At 40.9% G+C, this 16,142-nt stretch overlaps 1 protein-coding gene across 3 annotated transcripts in view; it reads left to right on the forward strand.

The window, feature by feature from the left end:
* GAD1 (glutamate decarboxylase 1) overlaps positions 1-16,142 on the forward strand; it is a 60,291-nt gene that overhangs the window by 34,167 nt on the left and 9,982 nt on the right. For all 3 annotated transcript variants that reach the window (XM_069982891.1, XM_069982893.1, XM_069982892.1), the window contains 7 exons: positions 1,387-1,477; positions 7,696-7,808; positions 9,795-9,910; positions 12,180-12,259; positions 13,056-13,110; positions 14,447-14,563; positions 14,640-14,704. In XM_069982891.1, coding sequence (XP_069838992.1) covers positions 1,387-1,477; positions 7,696-7,808; positions 9,795-9,910; positions 12,180-12,259; positions 13,056-13,110; positions 14,447-14,563; positions 14,640-14,704 — 637 coding nt within the window. The remainder of the gene's footprint in view (positions 1-1,386; positions 1,478-7,695; positions 7,809-9,794; positions 9,911-12,179; positions 12,260-13,055; positions 13,111-14,446; positions 14,564-14,639; positions 14,705-16,142) is intronic.

Raw genomic sequence — 16,142 nt, forward strand, 5'->3', positions numbered from 1 at the left:
TACTCGGAGCGGCACCATGTTTCTCTCCTCACACCATTGACTGTAATCTGAATGTGCAGCTAATAGAAGCCATTCCCTTTCAGCTAATGGCGGCCCCTCGACTACACGCTCCTCGGTAATCTCTTCTGTCATTAGCATTAATAACCCCCAAGCTTTTCAAAGAGACGAGCTTGAGTTGTTTTTTTTTTTTTTTTAGTGGCAGACATATTGGGCAAGGCAGATTAGGTTGCTGTTAATATTGCACAAGCTGTTCATGACCCAGCCATCAGATTCATGGAGCAGTATACGGCCTGATTGGGTTTTCTTTTAGTGCTTTGCATTTCATGGAATTTTTTTTTCCTTTGCCAAATATATTTTATGGGCACAGATGCCAGGTCTTTCCATTACATTACAGCTTACTCTCCCCAATAAATATCAAACTTTTCCGACATTGTACAACTTGTAGAATATGACCTTCTTCTTCTTCTTCTGTGTCATCGTAAAACATGTTGGTGAGATACATATATATATATATATATATATATATATATATATATATATATATATAGTCTGCAGCACTCCATAAGTCAGAAAGTTGGGAAAAATTCATTCCATCCAAATAGGTGACAGCTACGTTACGCTTTGCAAGGGAGCTGAAACGTAGTCGTCACCTTTTTGGATGGAATTAATTCTTCACGTCTTTTTGACCTATGGAGTGCTGCAGACTTTTTTATTTTTATAAATTGGGACCTGTGATCAAGGGTAACGCTGCCTGAACCCAACTTACATGACTACTTTAGAGTGCTGCTTTTGTATAATACAGTATATATATATATATATATATATATATATATATATATATATATATATATATATAAAAAGAGAGAGAGAGAGAGAGAGGATGATGCCACCCAAGGCAAAGATCTTAGTTTAATCTTGACCCATTGTGACCTTTGCTTTATACTTGACAGTAATGGGTATATTGTGCAACGGGGGCATAAAATGAAATAAAAAAATAGATGCATTTGTGTAGTAAGTAAAATTACATAGTACAATGTTATTTCAGTGCTTGAGTCCCTTTGGCGGTGTTCATGTGCTCTGCCTGGTATTGTAGCTTGGTCACATTTAAGTAAATGGAGCTGAGCCACAATACAAGATACAGCATATAAATAATGGTGGTATTGTGTCTCCAGTGACAGCTGAAGGAGTGTAGTGCTTCATTGGGCACAACAACCTGTTCATTCTTGTGACTGATGAGGCTAGCATTGGTCAGACAACCACTAGCCACATATTGGTGTACACCAGCCTGTAGAAAATGGCATCAATTGTGATAAGTACAGAACCCCTAAAAACATATGAAAATTCAAGTATCTAGATTTGACCATGACTGCATTGCTCCATTTCCAGGTCATCCTCGTTTCTTCAACCAGCTGTCGACTGGATTGGATATGATCGGATTGGCCGGGGAATGGTTGACTTCAACAGCAAATACAAACATGTAAGTTACCTGAATTCCTCTCAAGCAGTTTAATGACTACCAATTTCATTGTCCAATTTTACATTTCCCATCATGTGCACATAGTGTATAACAGTGGTGTTATACACAGACCCTCCTGCTGTTCAAAAACTGTAATTCCCAGCATGCCTGGACAGCCAATGCTTTAGCTCTCCAAGCATGATGGGAATTGTAGTTTTGTAACAGCTGGAGGGCCTGAGTTTAACATCTCTGGTATATATACAGGGCTTAGAATACACAAAAAATACAGTAGCCTAACAGAACTGATTTACAGTAGATGTACAAGACTAGAAACATATGGCTGAACAACTTCACACCTGTACATGGGTTTTGTCTAGTACTGCAGCTCAGCCCGCAGGTGAGATGCAATATTACATCCAACCTGAGGATTGGTTTTTGATTCTACTCTTGGAAGAACGTCCATGTTTTCATTGAAAGTGGTGCAAGTAGTAATTTCCCCATGATTGCCGAAAAAGATGGGGAAGAAACACACACATTTATCTACTTGGCTAATCTTCCAAGAGGCAGTGTATGGGCTCATAGGGGCTCATAGGAAGTGTATGGGCTCATAGGAAGGTAATAAAGCCCAAAACCATTTTGAGGAGAGCCAAGCGATGCAATTCACAGCTAAAGTCAGATGATGACCCTATGTGCGATGGAGTTCCCAGCATCTGGACCTCCACTGACCTCATGGCATATCAAAAGCTGTAGTTCAGTTTAATGGTAAGACTATATAAAGGAAATTGGCTATAATAAGAATGTTCATTATTTATACCTCAAGAAATTTAAGTGATACTGTCACCCTCATTTTTCCCTGTTACCATCACTTACAGCCTCCCTCTCAAGTGCATTGCAAAAATACTTTTTTATAAATGTCCTTCTTTGTTTTTCTATATAGAAAGGCTTTTTTTTTTTTTATTATTGGTGGATAGTGTCATAGTGTCACTAGGTGGGGCTTACCATCCATTAAGCCCCTCCCTCTGCCTCGGTCCAGCCCTTTTATTCCCACCCTGCCCTGTGATGTTGCTGAGAGGGGGGCAATCCAGATACATCACCACTAAGACATAAGGAGGAGCTTGCCATGCATTTGTATTCCACGGGGGTGGATTACAGCACTGGAGGCAGGGAGAGGGGGCTGAACAGACTGTAAGACCTGCCTTGGGGGCGCTGTCCACCAATAATACTTAAAAAATTATAGAGAAAAAAAGAAGAACAAGATTTATTCTTGCAGTGTGAGGCTGTTACTGATGTGCCGAGAACAGCATGTAGGAAAATAGGGGTATTAGTATTTAGATTCTGGAATTATATTATGAACATTGTAAATGTATCTGTAAATTGTAATTGTGCATGTAATGTACATGCATAGAAGGAAACTATATAGTAATTTGCAAATGCTGAAAACCGGAGTCAGTGCAGTCATTCAAACAATACATCTGTTAGTGATTAAATAGGGTATTGATTTCTGTACAGCCTGGATAAGAAAGGAATATACCTGCCAGCACCAATCTGTTTATTGTTAAAAGATCCATCACAGAAAATTAGAGAAAGTTCATACATGTACAGTATACCTGCAGCTGGGACAGAAAATAAATGGAAGTTCTTATAAAGCTTTCCCTTTCTTTAATATACTTTAAGGCTATGTTCACACTGCGTATGATTCCGTCCGTAGTTCGTACGCCGCCGTACATGTGCGGCTGAAACTACGGGCGTGGGAAAAATAGACATGCGCCCGGATGCGTACGAACCGCGAACATACGCCCGTAGTACAGTTATGCTTCCCTAGCTTGTTTCGAAGCGATCTGAGGCAGGTCATTTACTTGGAAATCTTCGCCCAGCCCCGTAAACCACACAGAACCTTTTGGATCGAAAAATCAAGTTCAATTTGGCTGAAATAAGTACTTCATACGGGAAATACGGCATGGAAATCCACGGCCGTGAGTTTCAACATTTCCGTCCTCAAACAATGGTCTTGTTCATTTTTCACGGCGCCGTATACGATCCGGCCGTAAGCTCATACGTAGTGTGCATTGTGCGGGCGTATATCGTATACTGTCAAGCGAACGCATCAACCTCAAAACTACGTGTGTATATTTGCGGTTCGCACTACGGATGGATTCATACGCAGTGTGAACATAGCCTAAGGCTATGTTCACATTACGTGAACAACCGGCCGTTCCGTGACCCCGGCTGGGTCAGGGAACGGTCGGTCTTAACCCGGATCATTCCGGGCGGTATTTAAGTACTGGCCGGATGATCTTTACGGCCGCGGAGCTCTGATTCGGGCGCATCAGCGTGCTCCCGCATCAGAGCTTCCCATAGCACACAGTGAAGCAAGCGGCCGGAGCCGCTCTCTTCACTGTGTGAACTGACCTGTCAGTTTTTTCCGGCGCCGCATGGGCTCCCGGCCGGAGCGTATACGATGTGTGTACGTTCCGGCCGGGATCCCATTCAAAATGAAGCTATGTCCCGGCCGTAGTTCTGCGGCGAGAGTAGTTTTACGCAGTGTGAACACAGCCTAATGGTGGATTTTGCTGTTGCAGAAAGATGGCTCCATAAAACATACAGTATTTATAGTAAAACATTGTTAATGGCATAGGTTTTCCAAGATCAAATAGAGAAAAAATATGGAATTAGCTTGTAATTTTCATTCCTAAAAAATATCCCAGCACGAGCGTAATATTGTAAATTAGTCTGCAGCTAAAAGGGAAAAACCTTACCGAGTTGAGGGCTCAGCTCACTGAAAGAAAACATGGCCCCAACAAGTTGTTAAAACTCCATAGAATTTCAAGCTTTATTGGACTCTCTCTACAAGCAGCACTAGTCAGTTTTAAAAACCCACTGCCCTTACATGAGTACTCTGGCCATTTTAAAGCATTGTGATACAGGATGTTGCTTCCCAAGAAAAGAACATAATAAACATGCTATCTTTACCTTTCCACGCTCCCTTCTACAGCAGGGATGGGGAACCTTTGGCCCTCCAGCATTTGCAAAAGTGCAGTTCTCATCATTCCTGGACAGCCAAAGCTTTGACTGTCCAAGCATGATGATGATAATTGTATTTTTTCAACAGCTTGAGGGCCAAAGTTACCCATCTTTGTCCTACGGCATCTCCTTTGCCCCATTGAACAATCCCACCTTCACTTCCGAGATGGACTCGCCTTGGCAGTGACAGCCTACTCAGCCCATTACTGACGGGACAGGACGGGACAGCGCCGTGGCCAGTGATTAGTTGAGCGGGCTGTCACTGCCAAGATGAGTCTTCCTCGGAAGTGGAGGGGGGATTGTTCAGTAGGGGACCCGGAAATGCCATAGGAGGACACCAGGGAAGCCCAGAAAGGTAAGAATAGCATGTTTGTTATGTTCTCAGCCAGGGCAGCAACATATCAAAAGTTTAAAATGGCCAAAGTACTCACTCTTTTAATCAGAGCTTTGTATTACTTCTGTGGTGTATATATCATCCTCACATCCCTAATATATGCATGTAAGCAAAAAAAATCACTGCTGAAATGCAGCTAGGAAAAACACCAGCCACCAGGAATCCAATAAGGCGTGAATGGAGCTGGAAGTCTCTTCTGTATTCTTTTTTTGCCTGTGGATCCAGAGGTGGTTTCACATGCTCTGCAGGAATGGGAACACTATAGTGCTAGAACCACCAAACCTTAATTGAAACAGTGGAAATAATTTAAAAACTCAAGATAAAAATCCAACACAGAGTGTGGCACAAGATATTGGTTGTTCCCAGTCCAGCGGATGGTAAAATATGAAGCAAGTATAAATGGGAATAATATCAAAGGAAAAACAATCAAGACAGAAGAAACAAGGTTACAGTTTTACTAAAAAGAAGTGATCATGGAGTATGGAGGATTGGATGAAAGTAGTATCAAATGATGAAACATCAGTCTTTGTTGGCCAAGAAGACTTGATGAGTGAGGTCTGAAGAAAACAATCACAATTGTCCATTTATGATGTGAGGTTGCATTTGAGGTAAAGGTCCTGGGAAGATGGTGAGCATTGGCTCAATAGTCAATGTACTGGTCTTAGGGATTCAGGGAACACGTATTCTTATTCCATGAATAGAAAATAGATTTGGTGATAATGAAGTCATTTTTCAGAACGATTATGCATCTTACCAAAGAGCATTAAAGCTTTTCTCCTGGAAAGGTTATCAACTCAATAGCACGTCAGCACGCAGTCCTCATCTCAGTCCAAGTGCAAGAATTATGGTGGAATTTAAAAAAATGGTTCATCTTCAAAGCTGATCTGTCATCCGTTCTTTAAGATATAGGAAGCAGCTTGATGTAGAATATTGTTTATCATAAGTCCAAGCCTTAAAGAATTCAGGTTTTATAAGAACCTGAGGAGGACCAACAAATACCCTAATAAAGGGATCAGACCACTAATGGCATTTCTCACATACTTACAGGATAGGTAATAAATGTGTGATTGCTGGGGTTCTGCTGGGACTCCCAGTGATCTCATGTGGTCCCAAAGTAGCCATTGTGAATGGTAATGCACTTATGTGGTCAACATTCTTTTTGCTGCTCTTCACTGACAGCGCTAACCAAATACAATCCCTGCAGTGAATGAAGAGGTTGCCACACCAGCCTACTCTGGGGGAAGATGGGGAGCTTTTTTTTTTTTTTTTTTTTTTTAATTGCTGGAGGTCAAACCCAAGAGATAATACATTTATACTATTACTGGTTCAACCCCTCTAAAGGGGTTTTAAGGGGTTAAAAAATTGATGGCATATTTACAGAATAGGCCATTAATAGCTAGTCTGTGTCTATTCCTGGCACCCTCGCGGTCAGCTGTTCAGGCAGGCCACATCGCTGGAAGTTAACACTGTATAGGTGCCAGAAGCCTTGGCAGCAGTGGTGCCAGCTTACTGCAATGCAGTGTCCATTTACTGATCAGGTGTCGGGACTATGGCACTCAGCTATTCATGGCTTATTCTGGGAATAGGCCATCAATAATTTTACCCCAAAAACCCTGTTTAATATTTCTATACTTTATATGTATATCTATCTATATATAATCCTTAACATTGAGTGATTCCATATTTTTTTCTCTACTTGATCTGAAAAAAACAAATGTCATGAATTGGTTTGAGGGATGTTTCATGAAGCCAGACCATTCAGCTATTAAGCATGTCCTTGTATCCGATATATAATTTGTGAATTTGCTATGAAGTTAAAAAAAAGCTTGGTACTTAAAAGAGATGAGCAAACCTTGATCACGCTCGGGTTCATCCTAACCAGGGTGCATCGCATTTGATTACCGGTGGCTGAAGAAGTTGGATGCAGCCCTAAGGCTGCCTGGGAAACATGCATACAGTCATAGGCCAGAGGCTGTATCTGTGTTTTCCAGGACTCCCTAGGGCTGCATCCAACTTCTTCAGCCACCGGTAATCAAATGCGGTGCACTTTGGTTTGGATGAACCCGAGTGTGATCAAGGTTTACTCTAATCAAATGATGCACACTCGGGTTCGGCATTTGATGATCATCTCTAATGCTTACCCTCTAAGTTCCATCACTTTTTCCAGGGGTTGTACACACTCTACATCCATCACTGCCTTTTTGTGACTTTTCTAGTCCCTTAATACTCTTGACTATAAATCTACATTAAGGTATTGCTCCCTGGTATTGATTTTTCACCTTCCTGTTAATGAAGGGTTGTAAAAGTACTGTACAGCTCGATCCCATTAGATCCATGAGACCCCCCCCCCCCCCCCTCCATCACTGGAAAGTGGTACATGACAGGAGGCTACTCACGGCCCCCTCTTCCTCCATTACACAGACATTTCGGCTGGATGAACATCTTTTTGTTTTTGTCATGGGTAATTAAAAAAAAGTCATCATCTATAATTACTCCTGACAGATATTGACCTCGCTGTATTGTAAAAACAAAGTTGTCCTTGGGGGTTGCGGGACGGTGGGTCCGACATAAATAATTACATTTGGATTTTTAAAACTGCATTCGATATTTTTAATTAGGTTCGTGTTGTTCCTGTGTATGTAACTGTAACCCTTGCAGGCGACAAGTCCCTTCCTGTTTGGGTTCCATATTCACGTTCCTCTTCTCTGACGCATCACCGACTATTCCAATTCCTCAGAACCAATTTTGTTTGCTCGTACAAGCCGTTTCTATTAAATGATATAGATCTCGCTTTGCCTAATACATACATATTTGCTTTATGAAGGTTTACATATGAAATTGCTCCAGTTTTTGTCCTGATGGAACAAATAACACTGCGGAAAATGAGGGAAATCATTGGCTGGAATGGAAAGGATGGAGATGGCATTTTTTCACCTGGTAAGTTTCCCGAGCGACTTTACTGCATTCAGAGTAATTGGGAGTTTATTTTCTATCTGAACAGCGGACGAGAACGCTCTGAAGCGGAGAATGTACTGCTAATATAATGGAGGCTAAAAGGCTAACAGGAAAAGGGTAAAATAAGTAACAGTGAGTCAACGCAGCCCAAAAACTGTAAAAAAGGGATGAGTGACAGGGTTCAGTGCAGGTTATGTCAACTTTTATTAGAATATTTCTTCTTTCTATGTTTCTATGTAAATTTCCTGTTATCTAATTCATTACTTGAATGGATCCAACAAATGCCAAATTATTCTATGAAAAAATAAAGCTAATGTCCTTCCAGGAGGTCCAAACAGCTTACGGATTGGGGCCAGGGCACTTCTTAGCCTAAGGTCAGATTAAGGGCTTTCTGACTTCTAGGTTACGGGACCTGCGGATGGAATTGATATCTAATCCCCTTTCGGTATGTGTTTCTACCTCTAATGGTGCGTTTACACAGAGAGATTTATCTGACAGATCTTTGAAGCCAAAACCAGGAACAGACTATAAACAGGGATCAGGTCATAAAGGAAAGACTGGGATCTATTCTGTTTTTAAATCCATTCCTGGCTTTGGCTTCCAAAATCTGTCAGATAAATCTTTCTGTGCACCCTAACCCTACTCATTCATTGGCATTCCTTAATATAACCCTAAGAAATGCCTTTACGAAGGGCATGGTTTCCTCTTTGTTTCAGTACTGGGAGGAGAAATTGCCTTTGCCTAACCTGAGCAAACAGATACTGAGAGGGGGGTCGGCAGTCCGGGCTGCTGTCATTTGTGAACAATGGCGGGAGTAACAATTTAAAATAATACACTATGCCACATATGGCTTAATTGGTTTAATTTCCCCGTAAAATTTCAATGTAAAAGCAAGGCCCAATCAATCTTTAAGAAATTAAAGTTTATTGTTTTTTAGAGTCGGTGGAAATAAAGTCAGTGGTAACACCATTTAGGAACAATAAATGGTATCTTGAAGCAGCTGTGGGAGATTCTCTAGGTGCTTTGCATCTTCCCAATTAGAAACTTGTGAGATTACTATAAGAATTGGGTTGCAGGAGGGGAGGAAAAAGAGTGGGGGGGCAGGTTTTCTTGGGTGGGCAGTGATTGGTCATAGGATTTTCTGTTGTTTAGATATTGTATACTGCTACTATGTAACCCTTTAGGTTTGGGGCTAAAAAAGTACATTTGGTTCTGATTGTATGGTACTGCTGTCTATAATGTATCTTCATGTACATAAATCTTAAACAATAAAAATATGTTTGGAAAAAAAGAATAAAGCTGCTGTACAATATGATATACCCTATGGTTTACTGTACAGTGTCAAGAAAATAGCTAAAATAAGAATAGAACCACTCTTTAAGATATACCACAGCTGCTATCCTAAAGCCAGAGAGCCTGGATGTGCATGGATCCAATCCCCAACTTGACTTAATAATAATTCTGTCTCCATGTAGCCGCCACTAAGGGGAGCTCTTCTGCATAGAGGGTTATATATCTAGTATTGTGCTTATGTATAAATCTGTATGCATCAGTATATAATCAAGAAATAATTCAGTATCTGGTCCCACTCCTCAATAGGTCCATAGTAGTCATGTTTAATGCCTCTAAGGCAGGTTTAAAGTTAGGTCTGGCACTTGTAGGAGAGCATTGGAGCTTGAACATTTGGTCGAGGTGTCTCTCCCTGTATTGTAATATTGTAGTGTTTGTGGAATGATATACTTATGTGAAAGTTTACTCTACCATATGGACGGTGTTAAGGAGCCAACCTTAGCTGGGTCTTTGCTCTACAAGGGCTTTACTAAAGCAACAGTGACTTCCAATATATTACACCTTTGACAATACTGTGGCAAATTGACCAAAATCTTATGTCATGGAATTAACATTAATATTTGCACACATTTTTTTATATGCCTTCTAATCGCTTCTGTTTCTATATCCTTTTATTAGGAGGAGCGATATCCAACATGTACAGTATCATGGCTGCTAGGTACAAGTATTTCCCTGATGTCAAAACCAAAGGCATGGCTGCTGTCCCCAAACTGATCATCTTTACCTCAGAACAGGTAAATGAAATCCATTTTCTAATTTATAGTGACACACATGAATATGTTATAAATATTATGAATATATTATAAGAATTATAAAAAATAGTTGTTTTTTTTAATCATTTGATGTTGATTATACAGGTTATATAGATTTGTAAATTACTTTTGTTTAAAAATCTCAAGTCTTCCAGTACTTATTAGCTGCTGTATGTCCTGCAGGAAGTGGTGTATTCTCTTCAGTCTGACACAGTGTTCTCTGTCCATGTCAGGAAATGATCAGAGCTGTAGCAAATCCTCAGAGAAAACCTCTTCTGCCTTGGAGAGTTCCCCTTTAACCAAGTGCCTGATCACATAGTTCCAGAGGTTATGGTCACATTTTGCATTTAGAGGTTCACAAAGATGCTTGTTTTGCAAATTTTCAACCTTCAACCTTTTGCCTTTTTTCATAGCACATTTTTAAGTTTCATTTGGATTTTCTATGCACTTTATGCAAATCCAAACTTTGCTAGGAAATGTTGCATAATTTGATGTTATTGCATTAAATCATGTCCCATAATACATCTGAAATCTGCACATAAAAAACACGTACCACATCCAAAATAACTTATGTCCCTTTTTGACGGTCAATATAATTATCACTGTAAAGTAGCGCTGTGTAAACCATGCAGTGTTTTCAATTCAATAGAAAAGGGAGGATTTTTTTTTTTTTGTGCCAATTAGTCGCAAAATTTAGCAATTTTTGGGTGATCTGTACCAAGCTCGCAAAGTAAGGAGCGTAAATTTGTGGGCAACCTCAGATTCACAGGGATTTATCAAGAGGCGTACCCCTCTAAATAAATCCTGTGTGATGTTACATTGTCAGGGGATCACTTAAAAGTGACTGTACCACCAGGCCCAGGCTGAAGCACTGGAGGCGGGCCGACTCATCCTTAGTGGGAAGAAACCCTAGCCCCTCTATGACAGGGTTCTATTGATTCTAGTGGAGTCACGTCATGGAGGGGCTGGGGTTTCCTCCCACTAAGGGTGGGTCGGCCCGTCTCCAGTGTTTCAGCCTGGGCCTGGTGGTACAGTCACTTTAAAGGTAATATATCGCCCAGATTGTTTTTTTTTATTGATCAAAGGTATTTTGAAGAATAACACACAATTTTAAAATAATCTAAAAACAACAATTTGTGTGAACATTGCCTTAGACATATCAACATATGTCTATGTAGCGGCAAGATTATACACAGTAGTAGCACTTAAAGGACAACTCCGGCGGGACCCCCCCCAAAAAAAAAAACACAGACACACACAGACACCATACTCACCATTCCTCCGGTGACGATCGCCACTCCATTCGCCCGCCGTCCGCCTCACCGTCACCTGCCTCCGCCGTCCAGCGATGTCTCCTTCTTCCGGGTCCATGAGAGAGAAAAGGCTGCCAGCGCGCTTGCGCACCGGCAGCCTTTTCATTGGCTGGAGCGCATCACATGGCTTCCAGCAAGCTCAGCCAATCAGGGCTGAGCAAGCTGGAAGCCATGTGATGCGCTCCAGCCAATGAAAAGGCTGCTGGTGCGCATGTGCACCAGCAGCCTTTTCTCTCCCATTCACTCTCAATGAAGACGCCAAGGAGGAAGAAGACCCGGACCGCCCCCAGCTCTGACATCACCCGACACCAGAGAAGAGGACCGTGACGACCGTAATAGGTAATGTATATATTCTTTAACTTCCGGGGTGGGGGGTCGGGGGTCGGAAAGTGGGGGAAGGGGGCCAGACCGGGTATTTAACCACATTACAAAGTTATATAACTTTGTAATGTGTGTTAAATAAGCAAAAAAAAATTTTCGCCGGAGTTGTCCTTTAATCATTACCCTGGAATTACATTATTATAAAACCATGATTTATGTCACCTTATTAGTTAGGCTGGGTTCACACTGCGTTTTTGCAGTCTGTTTAAAGTATACGTTTTATGAAAAACCGGATGCAATTGTGTGCAGTCCTTTTGGTTCCGTTTTTCCATTGACTATATATATATATATATATATATATATATATATATATAGTTATATATATATATATATATATATATAGATCAAAATGGATGCATTTTTCTTTATTATTATTTTTTACGTTGTACGTTCTTTTACATTAAAAGTAACCATTTAAAAACGGATACATTAAACTGACAGCAAAAATGCAGTGTGAAGCCTGCCTAATCCAATAAAGCTATACTGAACTGTAACCTATATACAATGAGATTAAAAGAATGTAAAATGTATTGACGAGAATATCCGTACTTTTTTAGAGTCATTATTCAATGAAGAAGGCGGGAGCAGCGCTGGGATTTGGAACGGAGAACGTGATCTTGATAAAATGCGATGAGAGGTAAATGATGACTGTAATATATAATGTTTATAATGGGGTGTTTGTTGTTACCATTATTGTTGTCAGTATTGACATTGTCTTTGGTTGTGCAATGTGTTTAGTAGCTGATCACAGCTTATGGCATTAAACGTGGTTGTGTTGCGACCCACATAATGCCATGACTGCAACCAGAAACACATCCTTGATGGACTTCATGAGACTTTTAGGTCCAAACACAACACAATTCAATTTTGACAAAGCAATTTTGGGCCCTGAAACATGTCACATAGTCAAAGTCACCATGTACCTTGACTTTACAGAGGTACTCTGGCTCAAAAAAAAATTCTTTCAAATCAACTGGTGTCAGAAAGTTATATAAATTTGTAATTTACTTTTATTTAAAAAGCTTCAGTCTTCCAGTACTTATAAGCTGCTGTATGTCCTGCAGGAAGTGGTGTATTATTTTCAGTCTGCTCTCTGCTGCCACCTCTGTCTGCAGCAGGAACTGTGCTGGGCAGTACAGGTTTCTATGAGGATTTGCTGCTGCTCTGGACAGTTCTTGACATGGACAGAGGTGGCAGCATAGAGCACTGTGTCAGACTGGAAAGAATACACTACTTCCTGCAGGACATACAGCAGCTGATAAGTAGTGGAAGACGTTAGAGTTTTAAATTAAAGTTACAAACGTTTATAACTTTCTGACAGCAGTTTATTTGAAAGATTTTTTTTTCTGCTGGAGTACCCAATATTCCGCTTCTCACAGTCTCACAATCAGTCTGTTTTATTACATACTAATAAATTACTATAATGATTTCAGAGGGAAGCTCATTCCTGCAGAACTGGAGGCTAAAATCATTGAAGCTAAACAAAAGGTATGTAGATCTTCAATCATGTACATAGCTACTCTTTATGAACTGTAAAACATTTTCATTAGAAAACATACACATTGAGCAAAACAGGCGGAAATTCCAAGCAAAACCCCCGCTGTGAACTCCGCTCGGAAATCCCACCTGCCTTACTGTTAATGTGCAGTCTTGCACTCTCTGATAAAAGAATAGTCGATTCTTTGAGTGGAGAGAGGAGGCTTGCGACACATCACATTGAGACAGTGAGGCAGGTGGGATTCTGACAGGGGTTCCGCTGGTAATTTCCGCTTGCTTTGCTCAATGTGAACATACCCTTAAAGATGAGCGGGTTCGAGTAAAGTATTCGCTCGAGCATCAGGCTACTCAAAAGTACTTGATACCCAAGCAAATACTGCGTGCTGCCCATTAACAAAAATCTTTACATCGACACTGCCCCCGAACCCCTAGTACTGCCCATTACGGTTTCCCAATCCATGCCTGGTCTTTCTATTCCCTGGGGCCAATATTACTGTAAAGAAACTTTTTTTATTCCGGCAGACTGGCGCAGTGTCAAAGGGGCAGAAAGAACAGAGAAATGTGAAAAAGAGGTTCACAGAGAATCCAGGAATTTTTTAATGTTCTTACCAGATCATTCCAGTGGGAAATGGAGGGGTATAGAAGGGGGAAGGAGGGGAGGAGGGAGAGAAGCATAACCTTAAACTAAAATGCCTTAAAGGAGAAGTCTGGCAAATTATTATAATTATAAGTATTGTATTGCCCCCAAAAGTTATACAACTCACCAATATACACTTATTACGGGAAATGCTTATAAAGTGCCATCATCCTCTCTAGCAGCCACAGCCCACACAGCTCTGGGAGTCGGGGCGTGACATCACCATGTTATCCAGGAAGTGACATCACTATGTTATCCAGGAAGTGACATCACCATGTTATTCAGGAAGTGAAGCTTTGATGCAGTAGTAAGTAGTAAGAAAAAAGCACTTTATAAGCATCTCCCGTAGTAAGTGTATATTGGTGATTTGTATAACTTTTTGGGGGCAATACAATACTTTAATAAAACATTTTCGCTCCTTTAAAATATCCAAAAGCAAATAACCACTGAAGAGAGGAGGGGAGAGATTTGGAAGAGGTTTCTCTTAAACACTAAGGGCACTTACCTGCAGATGGACTGCCCAGTGGACTCTTAAATACTGATTATGATATTGAGCTAGTTCTAATAGTTAGGTAGTTTCATACAGTATGTTTTGTTTCACATTGTAAAATAAGTACACAGCTATGGCCTCCTGGGGAATAAAAAAAAAAAGTGCTGCATGTACTTACAGCAGTCTTGTCTTCCTTGCAGGGCCATGTTCCGCTTTATGTAAATGCTACTGCTGGGACCACAGTCCATGGAGCATTTGATCCCATAGAAGAAATAGCAGACATATGTGAAAAGTACAACATTTGGCTTCACGTAGATGTAAGTAATGGTCACCCTGCAAACCAGTCATGTAAAGATATCATGGGGCTGATGTGCATTTTGTTTCCTGACCCAGGCTGCATGGGGAGGAGGACTCCTTGTGTCCAGGAAGCATCGTCATAAGATGAACGGAATAGAAAGGCAAGTAAATAAGGAACTGAGCAAGTTAATACTATGTAAACTGTGGAATTTATTAACCTATCTCATCAGTCAAGGGGGGGGGTTACAACATCATTGATATGTGTATCTTGTTCTGAATGCCCATCATTACTTGTTAAATGGGTACTCCACAGAAAATAAATATTTTTAAATCAACTGGTGCCAAAAAGTTATACAGATCTGTAAATTCTTTTATTAAAGTAATGACACAGAGCTCTCTGCTGCCACCTCTGTCCATATCAAGAACTGCCCAGAGCAGTAGCAAATCCCTATAGAAGATCTTTTGTGTCTTAGACACATAGCAAAGTGGATGTAGAGTTTTCATTGCTCTTGATCCGGTTAGGAAATTACTGTTGCCTTTCCTGAAGGCTTACTTCTGTCCCCTATGACAAAACCTGTTCTATTAATAATGTATCATACTTTGGGTCTATGTAATAGAACTTGTATTGGTGACCAGGAGCTTGAGGTTACCCATTTGGGCCTTATTATACACCACACTAGGCAGGGATGCCAGTCTCTTCTGCGTGCTCCATGTCACGCCCTCACTATTGTCAATTATGAAAATGACTTTATTCAACTCTAAACCAGATTATTTGTGCAAATGACTTTAACAAGCCTACAAAAATTTTGACTGATAATTGTAAAAATTTATGAAACAATTTTAATACCCCACCTCTCAAACTGCTGGTACCGTTGCACTGCCATGGTCAATCCATGCCCCATGCCGGGGACCAAGTATCTCCCAGTGACATCCTTTCTTTAAATAAAACTGCTCGTTTCATCTGGTGGTGCTGTGCCAATGAGATGGGGCCTAGAGCATCTGTGCCCTAGGCCTGCAGCGCCTCTTTCTTCTTGCTGCCCGCCCTACCAGCCCCAAGGGCATAGCAAGAAGAAAGAGGTGCTGCAGTCCTAGGGCACAGATACTCTAGGCCTCGTCTTATTAAAACACCAGATTATAAGAGTGTTTTTACAAAAAGAACAGCACCAGGAGATATTTGACCCCCTGGACAGACATGAATTCACAGCGGCAACACAACTGTACCATCGGTTTGTGGGTGGGTTGGGGGTTCTGCTTTAAAAGTTTCAGCATATGCATTGGGTATATGGAGTGAGTTGCAGTAAATATCCCCGGCCTTTACACTGTCCATCTTAGATGACCTTTTCAATAGAATATCTTGTAAGAAGTGCGAAAAAGTCAAAGTATGCATCCTCAGCAGAGATAACAAGTGCGGAGGGCAGACACTGCCAAACTGGATGGTTCTTATCACAGGATCCAATGTGACATGTTTGATATCAAGGTTCTCATTAGCATCTATTGATCAGACACTAGCTGACATTCCAAACGTTCTGCCTTGCCTTTTTTTTTTTTTCTTTTCCATTGCCCGAGGAGGATCCACAGCGACATGACCTCTTTATTTGC

The sequence above is a fragment of the Dendropsophus ebraccatus genome, chromosome 9, assembly GCF_027789765.1.
Source record: "Dendropsophus ebraccatus isolate aDenEbr1 chromosome 9, aDenEbr1.pat, whole genome shotgun sequence".
In the NCBI taxonomy this organism is placed as follows: domain Eukaryota; kingdom Metazoa; phylum Chordata; class Amphibia; order Anura; family Hylidae; genus Dendropsophus; species Dendropsophus ebraccatus.